This window comes from Clarias gariepinus, chromosome 6 (assembly GCF_024256425.1).
Source record: "Clarias gariepinus isolate MV-2021 ecotype Netherlands chromosome 6, CGAR_prim_01v2, whole genome shotgun sequence".
Taxonomy (NCBI): Eukaryota; Metazoa; Chordata; class Actinopteri; order Siluriformes; family Clariidae; genus Clarias; species Clarias gariepinus.
The window spans coordinates 3825419-3843353 of NC_071105.1; the positions used below are offsets into that span (position 1 = coordinate 3825419).

At 37.1% G+C, this 17935-nt stretch overlaps 1 protein-coding gene across 6 annotated transcripts in view; it reads left to right on the forward strand.

Moving 5' to 3' along the window:
* opa1 (OPA1 mitochondrial dynamin like GTPase) overlaps positions 1-17935 on the forward strand; it is a 41667-nt gene that overhangs the window by 3570 nt on the left and 20162 nt on the right. Inside the window, exons 5-18 of one of the 6 annotated variants that reach the window (XM_053498712.1) lie at positions 63-110; positions 2458-2540; positions 6939-7085; positions 9295-9348; positions 9517-9621; positions 11260-11346; positions 11465-11578; positions 13453-13533; positions 13639-13713; positions 13853-13924; positions 14457-14556; positions 14661-14791; positions 15242-15387; positions 16048-16163. In XM_053498712.1, coding sequence (XP_053354687.1) covers positions 63-110; positions 2458-2540; positions 6939-7085; positions 9295-9348; positions 9517-9621; positions 11260-11346; positions 11465-11578; positions 13453-13533; positions 13639-13713; positions 13853-13924; positions 14457-14556; positions 14661-14791; positions 15242-15387; positions 16048-16163 — 1359 coding nt within the window. The remainder of the gene's footprint in view (positions 1-62; positions 111-2457; positions 2541-6938; positions 7086-9294; positions 9349-9516; positions 9622-11259; positions 11347-11464; positions 11579-13452; positions 13534-13638; positions 13714-13852; positions 13925-14456; positions 14557-14660; positions 14792-15241; positions 15388-16047; positions 16164-17935) is intronic. The other 5 variants (XM_053498713.1, XM_053498714.1, XM_053498715.1 and 2 more) reach the window with 5 other exon arrangements.

The window sequence follows — 17935 nt, forward strand, 5'->3', positions numbered from 1 at the left end:
TTTTGGTCACGTTTCATGTGTTCCTCTTGTTCCCCCCTTCCCTTCCCTCCACGTTTTTACAGGTGTGAATAGTGCAGTCATTGGAGCTTCTGGTCTGCGTCTGTTGTTAGGTGTGTAAACAGCACACAGTGCCCCCCATCCTTTTATTACCCTGACCTGCGGTGTCCTGATGCCCCCTGCATGTTAATCAGACTCGTGTGGGTGGCACTAGTGACTCCTGAAAATTATGTCCTATGTCTTTGCAAAACATTAACATAATCTGCATTAATATAAATTTATCTAAATCTATATACGCTTTCTAGTCAGGTTTTGATTGATTGAAGCTTTAATTGACCGACTGATGCACAACTACAGATCTTTGAAATCCAGTTTTTACCCCAATAGTGAAAATCTGCAAAGGAAATTAATGAATTTGTTGTGATACCTGTTGGCCAATCTGATGTAAGCTCTGACTGCATTAATGTTGTTTTTTAATCCTGTTTCTTTACTTTTAATTGTTTTCCATTTACAGAAACCAGAAGTAATGTGTTTGGTTATATGTTGTCACATTAACACATTTACACTCTTTTTTATGTACATAAAATTCTGTAAACACAAAATGATAATGTACACTGCCAGTATATTTCAAAATACTTAATTACTGTCCCTGATCGATAAGATAAAATCAAGTTTAAATGAAAAGCTGAAACAAATGAAGTCAGAAATCTGTAAATTGCAGTTAAGTCAAATCTGCTCATATCAGATTCAAGTCAGATAAAGTCTGACTAAAATTATGTCCCCAAAAAAGCATTTTATGTTTCTTAGTTCAGGTAAAAATATAATGAGAAAAAAAACTTTCAGAAATGTAATGCTTATACAGTAAAACCTCGGATTGCGAGTAACACGGTTTGCGAGTGTTCCACAAGACGAGCAAAGATTTTTTAAATAAATTTTGACTTGATAAACGAACAAGTGTTGGTTTACGAGTACCGAGTATCTCGTATCACACATGCGCTTCTTGTTTTGACGCGGAGCGTCACGTAATCACAACTGAACCACCGATTTTTCTCTCTCTTGCGCTGCGGAATTGTGGTTAATCGTCTTACCTGCTGGGTCTTAGTGCGCGTCTCTTACTGGTATAATCAACATCCGTGCACGCGTGTATGTTTACTATAACACTGTGACCATGTGTGTGTGTGTAAAACATATTTTATTTTGTGTCTGTATGCGTATGTGTACAGCGCGCCTGTACTGTTTCTTATAACACCTGTGTGTGTGTGTGGGTATGGGTGTGTGTGCGTGTAAAGCAAAAAAAAGTCTAATTAGAAAGGTTAAAGATCAATTTCCTTTTCCTTTGTCAGCCTCCTGTTATGTGTGCACGCGCGTCATCGGACACCATGCCCCGTCACACACACAGCGTCTGCGTGCATAAACGGAAACAATTATCTGTCAGGATTTATTTTTAGGTTAAAAATGTTAGTTTTTTTATTTTTACTTTATATTTTGTGTTAATTATTTTTATGTTTTTATTTTTTTGGGCTGTGGAACAAATAATTAGTTCCTATTATTTCTTATGGGAAAATTCGATTTGGATTACGAGTGTTTTGAAATACGAGCCCACTTTCGGAACAAATTATGCTTGTAATCCAAGCTTCCACTGTACAGTATAAGTAAAAATGAAATCCAGAAATTTGAACATGTTTACTTTTCGTCTCGTTAATGATTAAAAGAGTGACTGAGATTCCTGACTGAAGTCTTTTATACTCCTTGTGTTGTGGGTTTAGTGTTTGTGTCCTCACTACACTGCAATAGAGTTCTTTATTTCTAGAGAATTATCGTACAAATTCCTTCTTCATTTTTTTTCTTTTGATATGATTGCCTTAGATTTTTTATGACTTTCTAAAAGACTAATAACTCGAGTTAATTTGGCTAATTAAGCATCATTTATTTTGAATATTAAAAGAATATTAAAAGAATACAAAGACAAATAAACTTAAGAATTTTAATAAATATTATTAATATTTTAATTATTTTAACTTTCATTGCAATTTGCGAGTTTAACTGTCGGGAACAAAGTAGTATTTAAATATATTTCTCTCGGCTAACCGCTAATAATGTCAGAAAAGATCACAAAAAAATTCACAAATATTCAAATTATATATATATATATATATATATATATATATATATATATAAACTCAAACTTATAAACACACAAATTGCTGACTTTGCAGATATCTCCTGCTGCTAACTGCAGTTTGGTTTGTTGGTTTGTTTTAAAAATAAATAAACTGTAAATTTTTAACAGCTAAAAGAAGTTAAAAGTTTACCCACCCCTCTTTAAACCTTTGTGTTTGGAGTGTTGTGATGAGGGATTTTTAAAGGACGTGAGTCTGATTATTAGTTCAGCTACATGTTCTGTGTGTGTGATAATAAATGGTTGTCACATTATTGGGTGATGTGTGTGTGTTTTTGCAGAAACTTCAGGTGAGCCTAACCTGACCACACCCGACATCCGGACCACGGGCGCTGGAGCCGAGAGTGGTGAGAAGTTTAAGAAGGCAAGTCTATCTGTATTTTTTCTGCTTGTTCACGGAACATGAAAAGATTCAGATAATAAAAAGATCACCAGGGTGCGTTTAGTTCAGCAGTCACCAGTGTTCCACCACCAAATAACAACCCACCCAAATGGAGTGTGTTTAACCATGCGTCTCCAGTAACCAAGCTCTGCCAAAGTTAGTTTTTCATTTCACTCGTTAAGGAACGAAATAAAAAAATAAAAAAAAACATTCAATCAGCTCACGTTTTGTGTGTACTGTAAATCTAGAGACTAAATTCTGGCATAAGTGCTTTGAGACAGCTAGGCTTTTTCTTAAGCGCACAAAAATAATTATAAAAATATTTAAAACTTACTAAGCTTTGCAATTATTTTTTTCTTATTACAGGAAAAAATATACAGCTTAAAACATCAATAAAAATGAATTATTAATAATCAGTCCGAACACAGGAATACAACCCGACTGCTTAAAATATATTATATAATTTAAATATATTAGATTAATATTACATTTCTAAATCTAGTTCTAGCCTTAATTTTTAACAATATCTATACATACACTTACCTAAAGGATTATTAGGAACACCTGTTTAATTTCTCATTAATGCAGTTATCTAATTAACCAATCACATGGCAGTTGCTTCAATGCATTTAGGGGTGTGGTCCTGATCAAGACAATCTCCTGAACTCCAAACTGAATGTCAGAATGGGAAAGAAAGGTGATTTAAGCAATTTTGAGCGTGACATGGTTGTTGGTGCCAGACTGGCCGGTCTGAGTATTTCACAATCTGTTCAGTTACTGGGATTTTCACGCACAACCATTTCTAGGGTTTACAAAGAATGGTGTGAAAAGGGAAAAACATTTAGAATGCGGCAGTCCTGATGGCGAAAATGCCTTGTTGATGCTAGAGGTCAGAGGAGAATGGGCCGACTGATTCAAGCTGATAGAAGAGCAAGTTTGACTGAAATATCCACTCGTTACAACCGAGGTATGCAGCAAAGCATTTGTGAAGCCACAACACGCACAACATTAAGGCGGATGGGCTACAACAGCAGAAGACCCCACCGGGTACCACTCATCTCCACTACAAATAGGAAAAAGAGGCTACAATTTGCACGAGCTCACCAAAATTAGACAGTTGAAGACCGGAAAACCGTTGCCTGGTCTGATGAGTCTCGATTTCTGTTGAAACATTTAAATGGTGGAGTCAGAATTTGGTGTAAACAAAATGAGAACATGGACAAGAGGGTCAAACACCGTATTAGTATGGTGTTTCTAATAATCCTTTAGGTGAGTGTATATTCTGTAGTATAATATATGTTGTTTTTACTAGAGATGGGGGAAAAAAGGAAAAAATTGATTGTTTAAAAAATGTAAAATTCATACGTTTGAATTTGAGGTGGTAAAATGTTGCAGGTGGCGCAGTCTAGACTATTCACACAGCACAGCCTCTCCTTTAGAAGGAGTGAATTGTTTGCTAACTTTAGTAACAAAATCTGAAAACAGAAACTAATCAGGATTCGAGTTATAAAATCATAATACTCGCGATCGTATCATATCGTGTCGTCCCTGGTGATTCCGGTCTGTACTTTTTACATATTAAAATAAACAAACGTACATTACAAACCTTAGACTTGCACACTATGCTAGCGGCGAGCGCTTTAAGGTGGCGGTCACGACCTCGTGCTGGGATCGAGATTGTAATTTCCCACCTACAACTAGTACAAACCACCTGTAAAATGTCCTTCACCCTGATCTAGTTTCTCAGCTTCTGGACGACAGAGCGAACAAAAGTCACACATCCATGTTTATTACTTGAGAAACGTATGACCATGTTGCACTGACACACACACACACACACACACACACACACACACACACACACTCTGTTCATGCCAAAGCTACATGATACATGATGTGATGTCTATTCAACCTCCACTTCCTGTGTGAGTTATCACACCATTCTGAAACATTAATGCTAAGAAAAACGTGAGAAAGGTCTCATGAATGGTCTCATCGCTGTGCCTTTGAATGTGTTTTCTGATCTCTTTTCAGCTCCTAGTCCTCCTGAGCACTCTGGCTCCGTGTGCTTTGCGTCCTGTCTGTCTTTGTCATTCAGAGAGTTCTCTATTTTATTTATTCATTTATACGGCAAACTTACTCAAAAATAGTCATGTGTTAATAAAAGTGTGCTGTTTAACATACACACTGCCACTCGAAAGTTTTTAAACCCCTGATGATGTAGCCTCGAAAAATGTAAGAGAGACATAAGAAACATGCAGCAGATCCCTGGATCTAGTTTATTATCCGCCTGTTGGTGTGAGACATGTCCGTGTCTCCTTAACTCAGGTTTCACTCTCTTATTTCTCATTATTCATTGCTTCTATGTTGAGTCACATGACTTGCAAGTTTTTTTTTATTAGTAAGTAGGATTTAATAGGATTTGGTTGGTAGGATAGGATTTATTATTTCATAATAACGTTCATTATCCACCATAATAATGGAAATTTTTCTGTTTCTAAGAAAGGAATAATTTTGGCTCCTTGCATTACTTTCCTTATTTAAATATGATTCGTTGTTATGAATCTTTCATTCCTGTCCCAATACATATGATTAACTGAGGAACTTGTGTGTTGCACCTTAAAGTTGATTATTTCCCTATAGCCGCATGTCCTGAGGTGTTTTATTCCACTTATACCCCAGCAGTTTGATGTGATTTACAGTTTTCTATTTATAAAGGCAGAAAACACGCATGAAGTGATGACTTGTTCCTTACTTGTTAGAAAACGTAAAGTGACCGCTTTACCACTTACACTGGAGAGTCCTTCTTTAAATGTATCAAACAAAACATTCAATGGTTTTACTTTATTAAATCTGCTTGTATGGTGTTTCTGCTGTGCATGTCCCTGTTACTATGGAAACGATGACGTATGAGAATCTCAGGGTGTTAAAAAACTTGAGACTGGCAGTGTGTTTAGTGTAAATGAACCTGTGTGTGTGTCTGTCTGTGTGTGTGTGTGTGTGTGTATTGTGTAATAACACAGGATTTCCCAGAGCTCAGCTTCAGCTTTATAAAGCTTTCTCTGTTATAAACATTGGCTCGGTAAAGAAGCTTTAACACGCCTTAACTGCCTCTCTGCTTATTAGGAACTCTGTCAGTTCAGTCAGCTTTTACAGAGAAAAGGAAACTGGAACAAATTAAACTGAATTATTTGAGCTGCAGTGTGAACCGAACTAGAACCGGTTTATACTTGTTAGGAAAAAGTAGCTTATTAAATGTAGACAATTTAATCTAATAACTAATAAATAATGTAATCTGGTTAGCTGCCATAACGACTGATTTTGAAGTTTATACACACTATATAAAACATTTTAACATTATATTTTAAAATATATATAATGTGCTAAAAGTAATGGAAAACATTTTAAATATGAATTCATATAATTACCTTCTTCCTTTTTTTTTAATTCATAATAAAAAATAAATAAAATTTTTTATTAGTAGTACATTTATTTAAAGGATTAATTCACTTATTGTAGCTTTATATAGGTTTATTTCTTGATTAAAGACATTCATTCAAAATAAGCTGTAATTCTTTCAAACATTCAAAATGAAGGCGTTTAACTCGTAGATCAATGATCAAAGGTTGATGCGAGCGGTGGTGTTTTCATTGTTTAAATAACGTAATTGAATATAAAATTTTATTTCAAATTAAATTTCTTTAAACAAATGCTGTTTTAATTTTATTGTTTATGGATATGGTTTAAATTATTTTTTATTTTGGGTATTTAATCATATGGTGAAAGAAATGTTGGTGAATGCAAGAGTTATTATTTAGAGACTTTCATTTGTATAAAAATTTATTAAGAATTGTTTAAAACCAAATGAAAATTAAATGTACCAGGTTACCTGGTTTATTTTGTTTTGGTAAGGTTTATTTATTCATAAAAAGCATTCCTAAAAAAGCTATAATCTATTAAAACATTGCAAACATTATTTATATCTTAAATAAAAAAATTTTAAATAGTAACCTTTTAATTAAGTGGTGGAATGTATTACTTAAATGAATAGTTTAAAGAAAAATCTCTTTTCAAAAATTAATAGATTTTAGCGCAATGGTATTTTTAGTACCAACATGACAAGATAATGAATTTAAGAAATGTAAGAAAACAAACAAATAAATGTAAAAAAAGAATTAATGGACCATGCATTACTATGTAAACAAACATAACAAACATTATAAATGTTCATAAAGGAGTTCTCAGTGTGCAGACTTTTTCTTTTTATCGCCGGCCGCTGTGTCTTCACCTCCCGTAAGCGCCTCCTCCTTCTCCAGTGTCATGTGATCAGGTTGATTGACAGCTGACTCCGCCTCTCTCTCTCACTCTGCCGTCCCTCAGCAGGGGCTGCTCGGAGAACTCATTTTCATTCAGCAGCAGATCCAGCAGCACGAAGAAGACGTTCGGAGGGCGGCAGCCGGTAGCGAGCCCCGCCCCGGTCGTGCTCAGGCTCCGCCCCCTAGCCAGGCCCCGAAATTCTCCCAAAAGGTGACGGTTTATCTCCCAGCACGTCCACTGCAGCCGTTCTCAAGCCAGTCATTAATAAATAAATAAATAAATAAATAAACCCCTACAAGCCAGGGAATTTGTTCATCAGCTGAGTAAATTCCCTGTTTTCACGTTGTTCCTTTTCTTTGGCGTCATAATTTCCACATTTATTTATTTATATCTGTATTAAAATTTTAAATCTTAAATGAAAGCCTAGTCGCAGGAGAATCGCTGACTGGCGTGAGAACGCTGATTTATACTCGTGTACCTACAGACCAGAAGCGTCCCTGCCATAAACTTCTCCTTCATTAATAAGCTTTTCATTAGCACTTTTATTAATAAATAATAATTTTTAATAATAATAGCTGATGGATAATGAATGATTTCTACTCACGTAATGCATAGTTCAGTAATTAAGAAGTTGCTTAAGGTTTTTCGATGATTTTAAAAGATTAAAAAAATGGTTTGGGGGATTAATTTGTTTGTTTGTTTATTGACTTTGCTAATTTACTTATTTATTTACTTAAATGCATTTTCTTATTTATTTAGTTATTGGTTTTACTTTATTTACTTTACATTTTTACATATTAGCTTCTTAATTGCATGTTTTAATGTTTTATGTTTGCATCAAATTTTAATACTTTTTCATTTTATTTATTTGTTTTATTGTTTGTTTTATTTTTTACCTCGCATTTTACTACATAAGACATGTATTTTTACTACATAAGACAACAATTTATTCACTTTATTTATTTAGTAGTTTATGTATTTACTTACTCAATTAATTAATTAATTAATTCTTGCTTACTTAAGTATCTGCCCTATTTATTGTTTATTCATTTATATATATAATTTTTTTTACATTTTCTTTTAATAGTAGGTAATTTACTTATGCATTTAAGTATTTGAATTTTCAGTTGTTCTTTCATTTATTTTTATCTATCTAATCATTTTCTTACTTCTCTGTTTATTTATCTGTTTATTTATTTATGTAGTCATATACTTGTGTTAAATTATTTAATTATATATATATATATATATATATATATATATATATATATATATATATATATATAAAATTATAATTATTATTTTTTTTATTTATTTTTATTTTTATTTCTTACTTTTTATTGTGGAATTAAAATTATAATTAAAAGTTCGGTAGCTGCAGAGAGCCCAGCCCCTTTCAGTATTTTAATTTCTTAAATTTTTAGTACATCATTAGGTATTAAAATTTTACTGGTTATTATTCATTAGTAAACCATGAACTTTTATGTACTAAAACACCTATTATATGCTTATTCCTGAACCAGTTCTGAGTCATGACTGGTTCCAGATCTTAATGGAGTGCAAAAGTTTGTGCACCCTAAGCATACTTAAAATAAGACTAAAGTCAAATAACAGAAATGTTTAAATCACTTTCAAACAAAATGACATCAACATTGGACATTAATACAATAAATAATTATAAATGTTTTTGTACTCCTCACTTTTTTGATGATTTTGCATTATGTTAAGGATTTTTTTTTTTTTTTTTTTTGTGATAGGGGATAATCCCACGTCACACTTTCCATGTTTTATTGGTACAAAAGTTGATAATAGAGGAACATTTTTACAACTAAACTCTATAGGTGGTGAAAACCTTTGCACTCCATAAAATGGTCAGCAGATCAAAAACGTTAAGTTCCAGATGAGGACTAAAAGCGTCACTGAAGTCAGTCAACCTTTTGTCTTCATATTGGGATCAGAAATTCTCCGAGCAGGAGTGTGTATAAGCGCGTGCGATGCTAACACGGTGTTAACTGCATGGGTGGGTGTGTTTCCCGGCCTGTGTTTTATATGTACATGGCATATAAAACACACCATCTTTTATCAACAGTGTCTCACGTGTTTGTGTGTGTGTGTATTAGATGGATGAAAATTCCTTCTCAACCCCAACTCCTGTGTAATTTCTGTGTGTGCATCAGAAATGTATTAAAAGTGTGATTTCATTTTTGATGATTCTACTTTCCTTTACAGGGCTTCTGCTCTTTCCCCTCTTTTCTAACCAGATCATTAAGTCTCGTGATTTCTCCAGACTGAAATGAACTTTCTGCATTGACTGGACTTTACTCCGCTCGGGTGCTGATCACTGCATGAGGACGGTTACACCTGACCACTGTCCAAACCTGTCTGAGAAATCACTTGTTGTGTTTTTGTCTCTTTGTAGACTTCAGATAAGGAGAAAGCCGACCAGCTGCAGGAGGAGCTCCTTCGCACACAGGTAAATCCTCAGCAACACCATGTGCACTATTTAGAGTAGATAAACCAGTAATCATCATCATTACCTGCATGGGAAGGAGAGTGGAGACTTGGCACTGAGAGACACGGACACCATCGCAACACAGACATGATGTAGCTCAGGTCTAACACGGGTTCTGTGGTTTTTTAGATGAAGTACCAGCGCATGTTGGAGCGTCTGGAGAAGGAGAATAAAGAGCTGAGGAAAGTAGTGCTGCAGAAAGATGACAAAGGCATTCATCAGAGGAAGGTCAAGGTCAGATCTCACCCTGTCTAGTCTTACAGGGTCTGGTATCACCCTGTCTAATCTTACCAAGTATAATCTCATCCTGTATGATCTCACTAAGTCTAATCTTACCCTGTCTAATCACACAGACTCTGAGCTCACTCTGTCTAAACTCACTGAGTATAATCTTACCCTGTCTAATCTCACTGAGTCTGACCTCATGCTGTATAATCTCACCGAGTATAATTTTACCCTGCCTAATCTTACCCTGTCTAATCTCACTAACTATAATCTCACCCTGTCTAATCTCACTAACTATAATCTCACCCTGTCTAATCTTACGAGTATAATCTTACCCTGTCTAATCTTACTAAATAAAATTTTACCCTGTCTAATCACAGAGTATAATCTTAACCTGTCTAATCTTACCGAGTATAAACTCACCCAGTCTAATCTCAGAGTCTGACCTCACGCTGTAAAATCTCACCGAGTATAATTTTACCCTGTCTAATCTTACTCTATCTAATCTTATCCCTGTCTAATCTCACTGAGTCTGACCTCATGCTGTATAATAAAACAGAGTATAATTTTACCCTGCCTAATCTCACCAACTGTAATCTCACAGAGTGTCTAATCTTACCCTGTGTAATTGTACTGAATAAAATTTTACCCTGTCTAATCTCACAGATTAGACAGGGTAAAATCAGGGTAAAAGATTATACTTACAGAGTATAATTTTAGCCTGTCTAATCTTACCGAGTATAAACTCACCCAGTCTAATCTCAGAGTCTGACATCACGCTGTAAAATCTCACCGGGTGAGGGTGAGATTATAGTTGGTGAGATTAGACAGGGTAAGATTAGGGGTTTACCCTGTTTTATCTTACGCTATCTAATCTTATCCTGTCTAATCTTACTGAGTATAATCTTACCCTGTCTAATCTTACTGAGTCTGACCTCATGCTGTATAATATCACCGAGTATAATTTTACCCTGCCTAATCTCACGAGTATAATCTTACCCTGTCTAATCTTACCCTGTCTAATCTCACAGAGTATAATCTTACCCTGTGTAATCGTACTGAATAAAATTTCATCTCACAGATTAGACAGGGTAAAATCAGGGTAAAAGATTATACTCACAGAGTATAATCTTAACCTGTCTAATCTTACCGAGTATAAACTCACCCAGTCTAATCTCAGAGTGTGACCTCACGCTGTAAAATCTCACAGAGTATAATTTTACCCTGTCTAATCTTACTCTATCTAATCTTATCCTGTCTAATCTTACTGAGTACAACCTCACCCTGTCAAATCTCAACGAGTCTGACCTTATCATGTTTAATCTCATAGAGTCTGACCTCACCCTGTCTGATTTTAAAGTCTAATCTGATTTCGTCTAATTTCTCTGAGTCTGACTTTACAGCATATCTGATTCTTTCTTTCTTTGTGTAAAATTCCCCTTTCTTCTCTCCTTTGTCCTGTTTGCCGTAGGGTCTTTCTTTCTTTTCTTCTGTTGCACTCCCCCCTTCCTCCCCCTCTGTCCATTAGTTCTGTTTAGCCAAACTGAATCAAACTCGATAGTGTGTCTAATCACGTTCTTACTCAAACACACAGTGTGTGTAACAGCTGTCAGGATGATGATTATGTTTCTTCTTTCCCGTGTGCAGAAGTCGTTGATTGACATGTACTCTGAGGTCCTGGACATTCTTTCAGATTACGATTCCAACTACAACACTCAGGATCACCTGCCGAGGGTCAGTGAACACACGTCTCACAGCACCATAGAGTTTAATGAATAAATACCCGACCTGACAGGGTGTTGCAGTGTTTTGTGTGTGCTAAAGTGGGCGTGTCCTAACTGTTGTTGTTCAGGTGGTGGTTGTAGGTGACCAGAGCGCAGGAAAGACCAGCGTGTTGGAGATGATCGCTCAGGCTCGGATCTTCCCTCGAGGCTCGGGAGAGATGATGACCCGGTCTCCCGTCAAGGTGAGTGACACTGACCCAGGGCCCTCCTTCTCACCTGGAGGATACCTGTGAGGGAAGGGGGTGGAGCTAGACAGTGATGTTTTAATAGGGGTGGAGCTAACTTAAGACCACTGTTACTACAGGATAGTCAGTTCTCTGTTTTAGGTAAAGTGGCTGTCAATTAATTTCTGAGCTTGGTTTCTTTTCATCTCAATTTTCTTTTCTTTCTGGATGAAGTGTAAATCTTGTTAACTAATTAGATGTAGAGCTTTAGTCATGTGACTAGTCATTAGTCAGCGTTTTAAACAAGAACAGCTTGTTTCGCTTCTGTCAAAGCAAAATATCCGTCTGTCTGCCTATCTCTCCCTCCCTCTCTCTCTCCCTCCCTCTCTCTCTCCCTCCCCCTCTCTCTCTCTCTCTCCCCCTCCCTCTCTCTCTCCCCCCCCCCCCCTCTCTCTCTCTCTCTCTGTATATATATATATATATATATATATATATATATATATACTGGGATTTGCATAAAATTAGAAAGGAGTGAGTGTGACAAAGTTTCCAGAAGTCGTCATATTCTCCAGCAAGCTCAGTAAAACCTAACAACTGTTTTACTTATAGTAAATATGGTATAAGCAAAAGATGCTTTTGAAACATTTTTGCATGAAAGAAACTTTTATAAAGAGCAATAAAGAGTAATAAAATAAACAATCAATATTTGGGATGAAAACTTGTTGCTTAAAATCATTAAAAATGTGTGTATATATATAGATATATACATATATACTCAGCAAAGAGAAACGTCCTCTGACTTTCAAGTGTTTTTACTTTCAGTAAACTTAATGTGTAAATATTTGTATGAACACTAAAACAGTCAACACTATAAGACATAAACTAAAAATGTTTCACAATGTGTCCCTGAATGAAGGGAGGCTCAAAATGAAAAGTACCAGTCAGTATCTGGTGGCCACCAGCTGCTTGAAGTACTGCAGTGCATCTCCTCCTCATGGACTGCCTATTGCGGACAGTCTGAGCACTGATGGAGGGATTGTGTGTTCCTGGTGTGACTCGGGCAGTTGTTGTGGCCATCCTGTACCTGTCACGCAGGTGTGATATTCGGATGTACCGATCCCGTGTCTGCCAAATGCCTAAATGTGTTGTTACACGTGGTCTTCCACCGCGAGGATGATCAGCTGTCCTTCCTGTCTCCCTGTAGCGCCGTCTTAGGCGTCTCACAGTGCGGACATGGCGATTTATCGCCCTAGCCACATCAGCAGTCCTCATGCCTCCCTGCAGCATGCCTAATGCACGTTCACGCCGATGAGCAGGGACCCTGGGCATCTTTCTTTGATTGTTTTTCACAGTCGGTAGACGAGTCTCTTTAGTGTCCTGCGTTTTTAGAACTGTGGCCTTAAATGCCTACTTTCTGTAAGCTGTTAAGGTCTTTACGACCATTCCACAGGTGCATGTTAATTAATTGATTATGGTTCATTAAACATGCATGGAAAACATTGTTTAAACCCTTTACAATGAAGATCTGTAAAGTTATTTGGATTTTTACAACATTACTGTTGAAATACACAGTCCTGAAAAAGGGACGTTTCTTTTTTTGCTGAGTATATATGTATATACCTGCCTTTCTTTCCTTCCTTTCCATTGCTCCTTCTTTTTTTCTTAAATATTTCTGTCTGTCTGTCTCTGTCTCTGCCTACCATTTTTTGTTTCTTGTTTTATTTCTTTCTTAAATATTTTTATCTATCTATCTATCTATCTATCTATCTATCTATCTATCTATCTATCTATCTATCTATCTATCACTTAGTGTATAAATATGTCTCTGGGAATTTTTGTTTTATTGAACACTTATTCATTAATTTGTTTATGTATGTGTGTATGTTGTGTAGGTGACTCTGAGTGAAGGTCCACATCACGTGGCCATGTTCAAAGACAGCACCCGGGAGTTCGACTTGGGAAAAGAGGACGATGTAAGATTAGATGATTATTATTATTATTATTATTATTTTTTTTATTATTATTAGACTTTAGTGGATTTGGAGATTTGCTAGACTGATGTTGTTGTTGTTCTTTAGCTGGCAGCCCTGAGGCGTGAGATCGAGCTGAGGATGAGGAAAAGTGTGAAGGACGGCCAAACAGTCAGTCCAGAGGTGAACACATTCTTATTTACACACACACACGCACGCACACACACACACACACACACACACACACACACGCGCACACACACATTGAAATCTGACTGTTGCATTTTTTAACCATGATTTATTTCTTTTGTTGTTCCTGCAGACGATCTCGTTAAGTGTTAAAGGCCCCGGGATCCAGAGGATGGTTCTAGTGGACTTACCAGGAGTGATCAGTGTAAGTGTAGTGTAACAAACCTGACCCAGGAGTGTGTAGTGAGCGGCACTCATGCTCCTCTACCTCTTCTTCTCAGTCCAGAACACACACACACACACACACACACACACACACACACTGTATATAATGTTTTATTTATTTATTTGTTTTTGTTTGTTTAATAACAAATTAATATGACATGAAATATGAAAAAAGTTTCAAATTAATAATAAACTAGCTAAAAAATGTTTTTGTTTTGTTAATGACAAAAACAGGCAAAACGTCTATAATAATAATAATCATAATAACAAAACATCTGCATGCATTTTTTAAATATATCTGCGTTAATATGATTATACATCATTGTGATTGTTTAAGGTAAAGAACATTGATGAGTCAAGTACATGTTTAAGGTCAAATGTAGGTCACATGATCTAGAACGTGTCAATAACCAGTGTACAGGGTCGTCGTGTTCCAGACATGCTTCTAGACGTCTGTGTTTGATGTTGTTGATGTTTAGTTGTGTGTGTGTGTGTGTGTGTGTGTATTACAGACTGTGACCTCCGGCATGGCTGTAGACACTAAGGAGACCATTTTCAGCATCAGTAAAGCCTACATGCAGAACCCAAACGCCATCATCCTGTGTATTCAGGGTGAGCTTCCATACACACACTCCTGAACACCTTTGTGTGTTTTTTTTTTCCTGACTAAACACTCTCTCTCTCTCTCTCTCTCTCTCTCTCTTTCTCTCTCTCAGACGGATCGGTCGATGCCGAGCGCAGTATAGTCACTGATCTGGTCAGTCAGATGGACCCTCAGGGCAGGAGGACTATCTTTGTCCTGACCAAAGTGGACCTGGCTGAGAAGAACCTGGCGAGCCCGAGCCGAGTGAGTCCTCAGCACCAATGTCCCGTCTCTTGTCGGGATTGGGAAGCTACGGAGCTAGCTTCACGTAGACACGTCAAAATCCATATACGTAACACAACACTGAAACCGGAGACTCCTTCCATACACGTACAAGAATCATGAAACATAACTCCTGTGAATGAGGCGTTACCATGGAAACAATAGTTTAGGTCAGATATTCACTATAAAGTATCCGAGTGTGAATCTGACTGCACTCACATCACAGCGCAGTGTGTTAGTCAGCGTGCCGTACAAACACGTCATTCACTTTGTATCCACCAGATGGCGACCTTCACACACTTGTTTGAAAGGAGAGATGCTTGTTGTTGAGCGCTGGTGGTGATCAAATTTCATCCATAATAATTAAAAGAAAACCGATTATTCGGTGCTGTTATTCTCCTGATGCCTGTGTGTGTGTGTGTGTGTGTGTAGATCCAGCAGATCATTGAAGGCAAGCTGTTTCCTATGAAGGCTCTTGGTTATTTCGCCGTCGTCACCGGAAAAGGCAGCAGCAGCGAAAGCATCGACTCGATTAAAGATTACGAAGAGGACTTCTTCAGGAACTCCAGGTTGTTAAGGTGGGAATCAGGTGCTGCACATTCAAAATACTGAATCCAGACATTGAATCTTCTTGTATGAGGCCATATGAGTCTTAGGCACATGCAAATAAATGCAGTGGAAGAAGGGCGTCTTGGAAAAAGACAAAAAACAAACTATAAAACCAAAGTAAGCAGTAATTAATGAAAAAGTAAATGAAAACTGTACATTTCCAGAAAAAATAAAGTCAGTAGTTCAACTTTTGTCTCATTAGAATATTTTTTAGTCCCCGGTTTCATCCTCACTGTTAAATCAGAATTCTGCGCTTTTCAAAAACAAATTCCCGACTTGATACTTTTACTTGACCCCACCTCCCCCCCCATGCGACCTGAAAATAAAGCGCCGCTTGTTAAATCCGCTCGTGTTTTGTCTGCCTTGTGATGCACGCCGGTCTAGTTACTTACCCTACTTTAACAAGGATCTGTAAGTGATCTGTTACCGTAGTTACCGTGGGCACATCCTATTTAGAACTGTTGTTGCTTTCTGTTTAAAAGAAATAAGTAAATAGTGCGCTGTTATATCACACTGTTATGTTATTATTGTGAATTTAAATCCATTTCTCTATAATGTGGCTGCTGTAGTGGTAGTGTTGTGGTGAGTGAGTGTGTCACTGAATGGTGACGTCACATGACTGTGTGCAGGGATGGGATGCTGAAGGCCCACCAGGTGACCACGAAGAACCTGAGCCTGGCCGTGTCCGACTGCTTCTGGAAAATGGTGCGAGAGTCAGTGGAGCAGCAAGCCGACGCCTTTAAAGGTGAACAACACACGTTGTGGAATATTTATCAAGGATTAGTTAATATCTTGGATGTTTTTTGGAGAATTTAAGAGTTTTTAGAACTTTCCTTTAAAGGAAGAAGTTTTGTTTTGGATTTATACCTCTTTTCGTTAAATTATCGTTATTCCTAAGCTTACTCGCTACTGTGGTTTGGATTATACTTATTTAGTACAAGAGATAAATAAATATGAGCAAATAATTAGCTTCTATTGTGCATTAAGTTGTGATCACTGCCAATATGTGAATAGTTTTGAATGCTCCTCCTGTAGGATTATAGAGGAACGGCAACATTTTACCGCTGCAAACATGTATAAATTAAAATAGATTTTTGAATGACGGTACATAACTAAATCAGTTTTTTCCCCATCTCTAATAAAAATGTTCACGTATCATTATAAACCTGCAATGTTTCACTGTCAGAAAATGAACCCCCTCCTTCTGACCAATCAGAACCTCGACCCCAACACGGCTCCGGTTTAATCGCACTCCAGGACGCTGTAGAAATCCTCCACACCAATTAGCCGGCGTCTCCTATTAACGGCGTGCTGCTAGATTTATTACCTGATGGTGGGACGCGCCCGAGCCTTTGTGTGTCCGATCGATGGGAGCCGCCGCGCCGGGGGCCGGCCCGATAACCAGAGCAATTAGCGTCAGCTCTATTGTGCGGCCCAGACAGCTTAGCCCGCGTGTCCCAGGGCCGGCGCTCCCGCGGGGCCGAGGCGGGACGCTGATATAGAGCACGTCCGACTGCAGGGGCATTGATCAGGGCCAGAGTACTGCATCTGCAGGCCCTCAGGGACACGAGGTGTGTGGAGGAGGGGGGGGGGGGGCACCTCGAAATATATATATGTCCTGTCCTTCCTGGAGAAGTTTTAGACCTACTTTCTTCTAGATCTTTTCTTTCTTTCCTGTTTTTGTTTTCATTAACCATGGCTGTAATTAACAGGGAAACGAGTTAACGAGTTAGCAAAAACAGATGACTTTGATCACATCTTAAGGTTTCCTCAAGTAAGAACACCAAATTAAATAATGAAAAAAATCTCAAATGTGGTGTTAAAGAAGTTTTTTTTTCTAAAACAGCAGCTCTGACAATCGTGCAGAATTGTATTAATGATCTAATCCCAGTAACGCCATTGTTGCCGTGGTACTCGTCTACATGTGTGACAGGAGTCTCCATTTTTAGGACTACATCATCACAACTCTAACATTGGGTTTCCTGGAATGTTTTCATTTGCTGTAATGAAAGAGAGAACAGGAATGAACAATCTAACACGATATTATCACGATAGGATGATAATTTTATAAATATCTGAATTAATATGTTTTAAGATATCACTACAATCATAAACAAATGTAACAAATAATTCGCTCTTACCACATGGGACGCAACGCTGCCTGCCGATGTGTGAATATTTTAGAGCGCTCCACCTGTAGGACTACAGAGGAACTGCAGCATTTTACCACATTAAATATAAAAAAAAATAAATAATTAAAAACACATATTTTGGAGACAATTTGGTGATACATGAGTTGCCACAAAAAAGAATCAAAATACGCACGCAACAGTTATACTAAATTATAACTTTTTCACTCATCTCTACTAATTAACTATCTAATGAAATAAGAAGCTTTTTACAACAATGAATGTAGATATAAACTGATGAAAATGTTCTCCTGTTATCGAGATAGTAATTCATAGCAAAGTGTAGTGGTGTAAGAGGAATAAAACACTCCGGGAAAGTAATGACCGC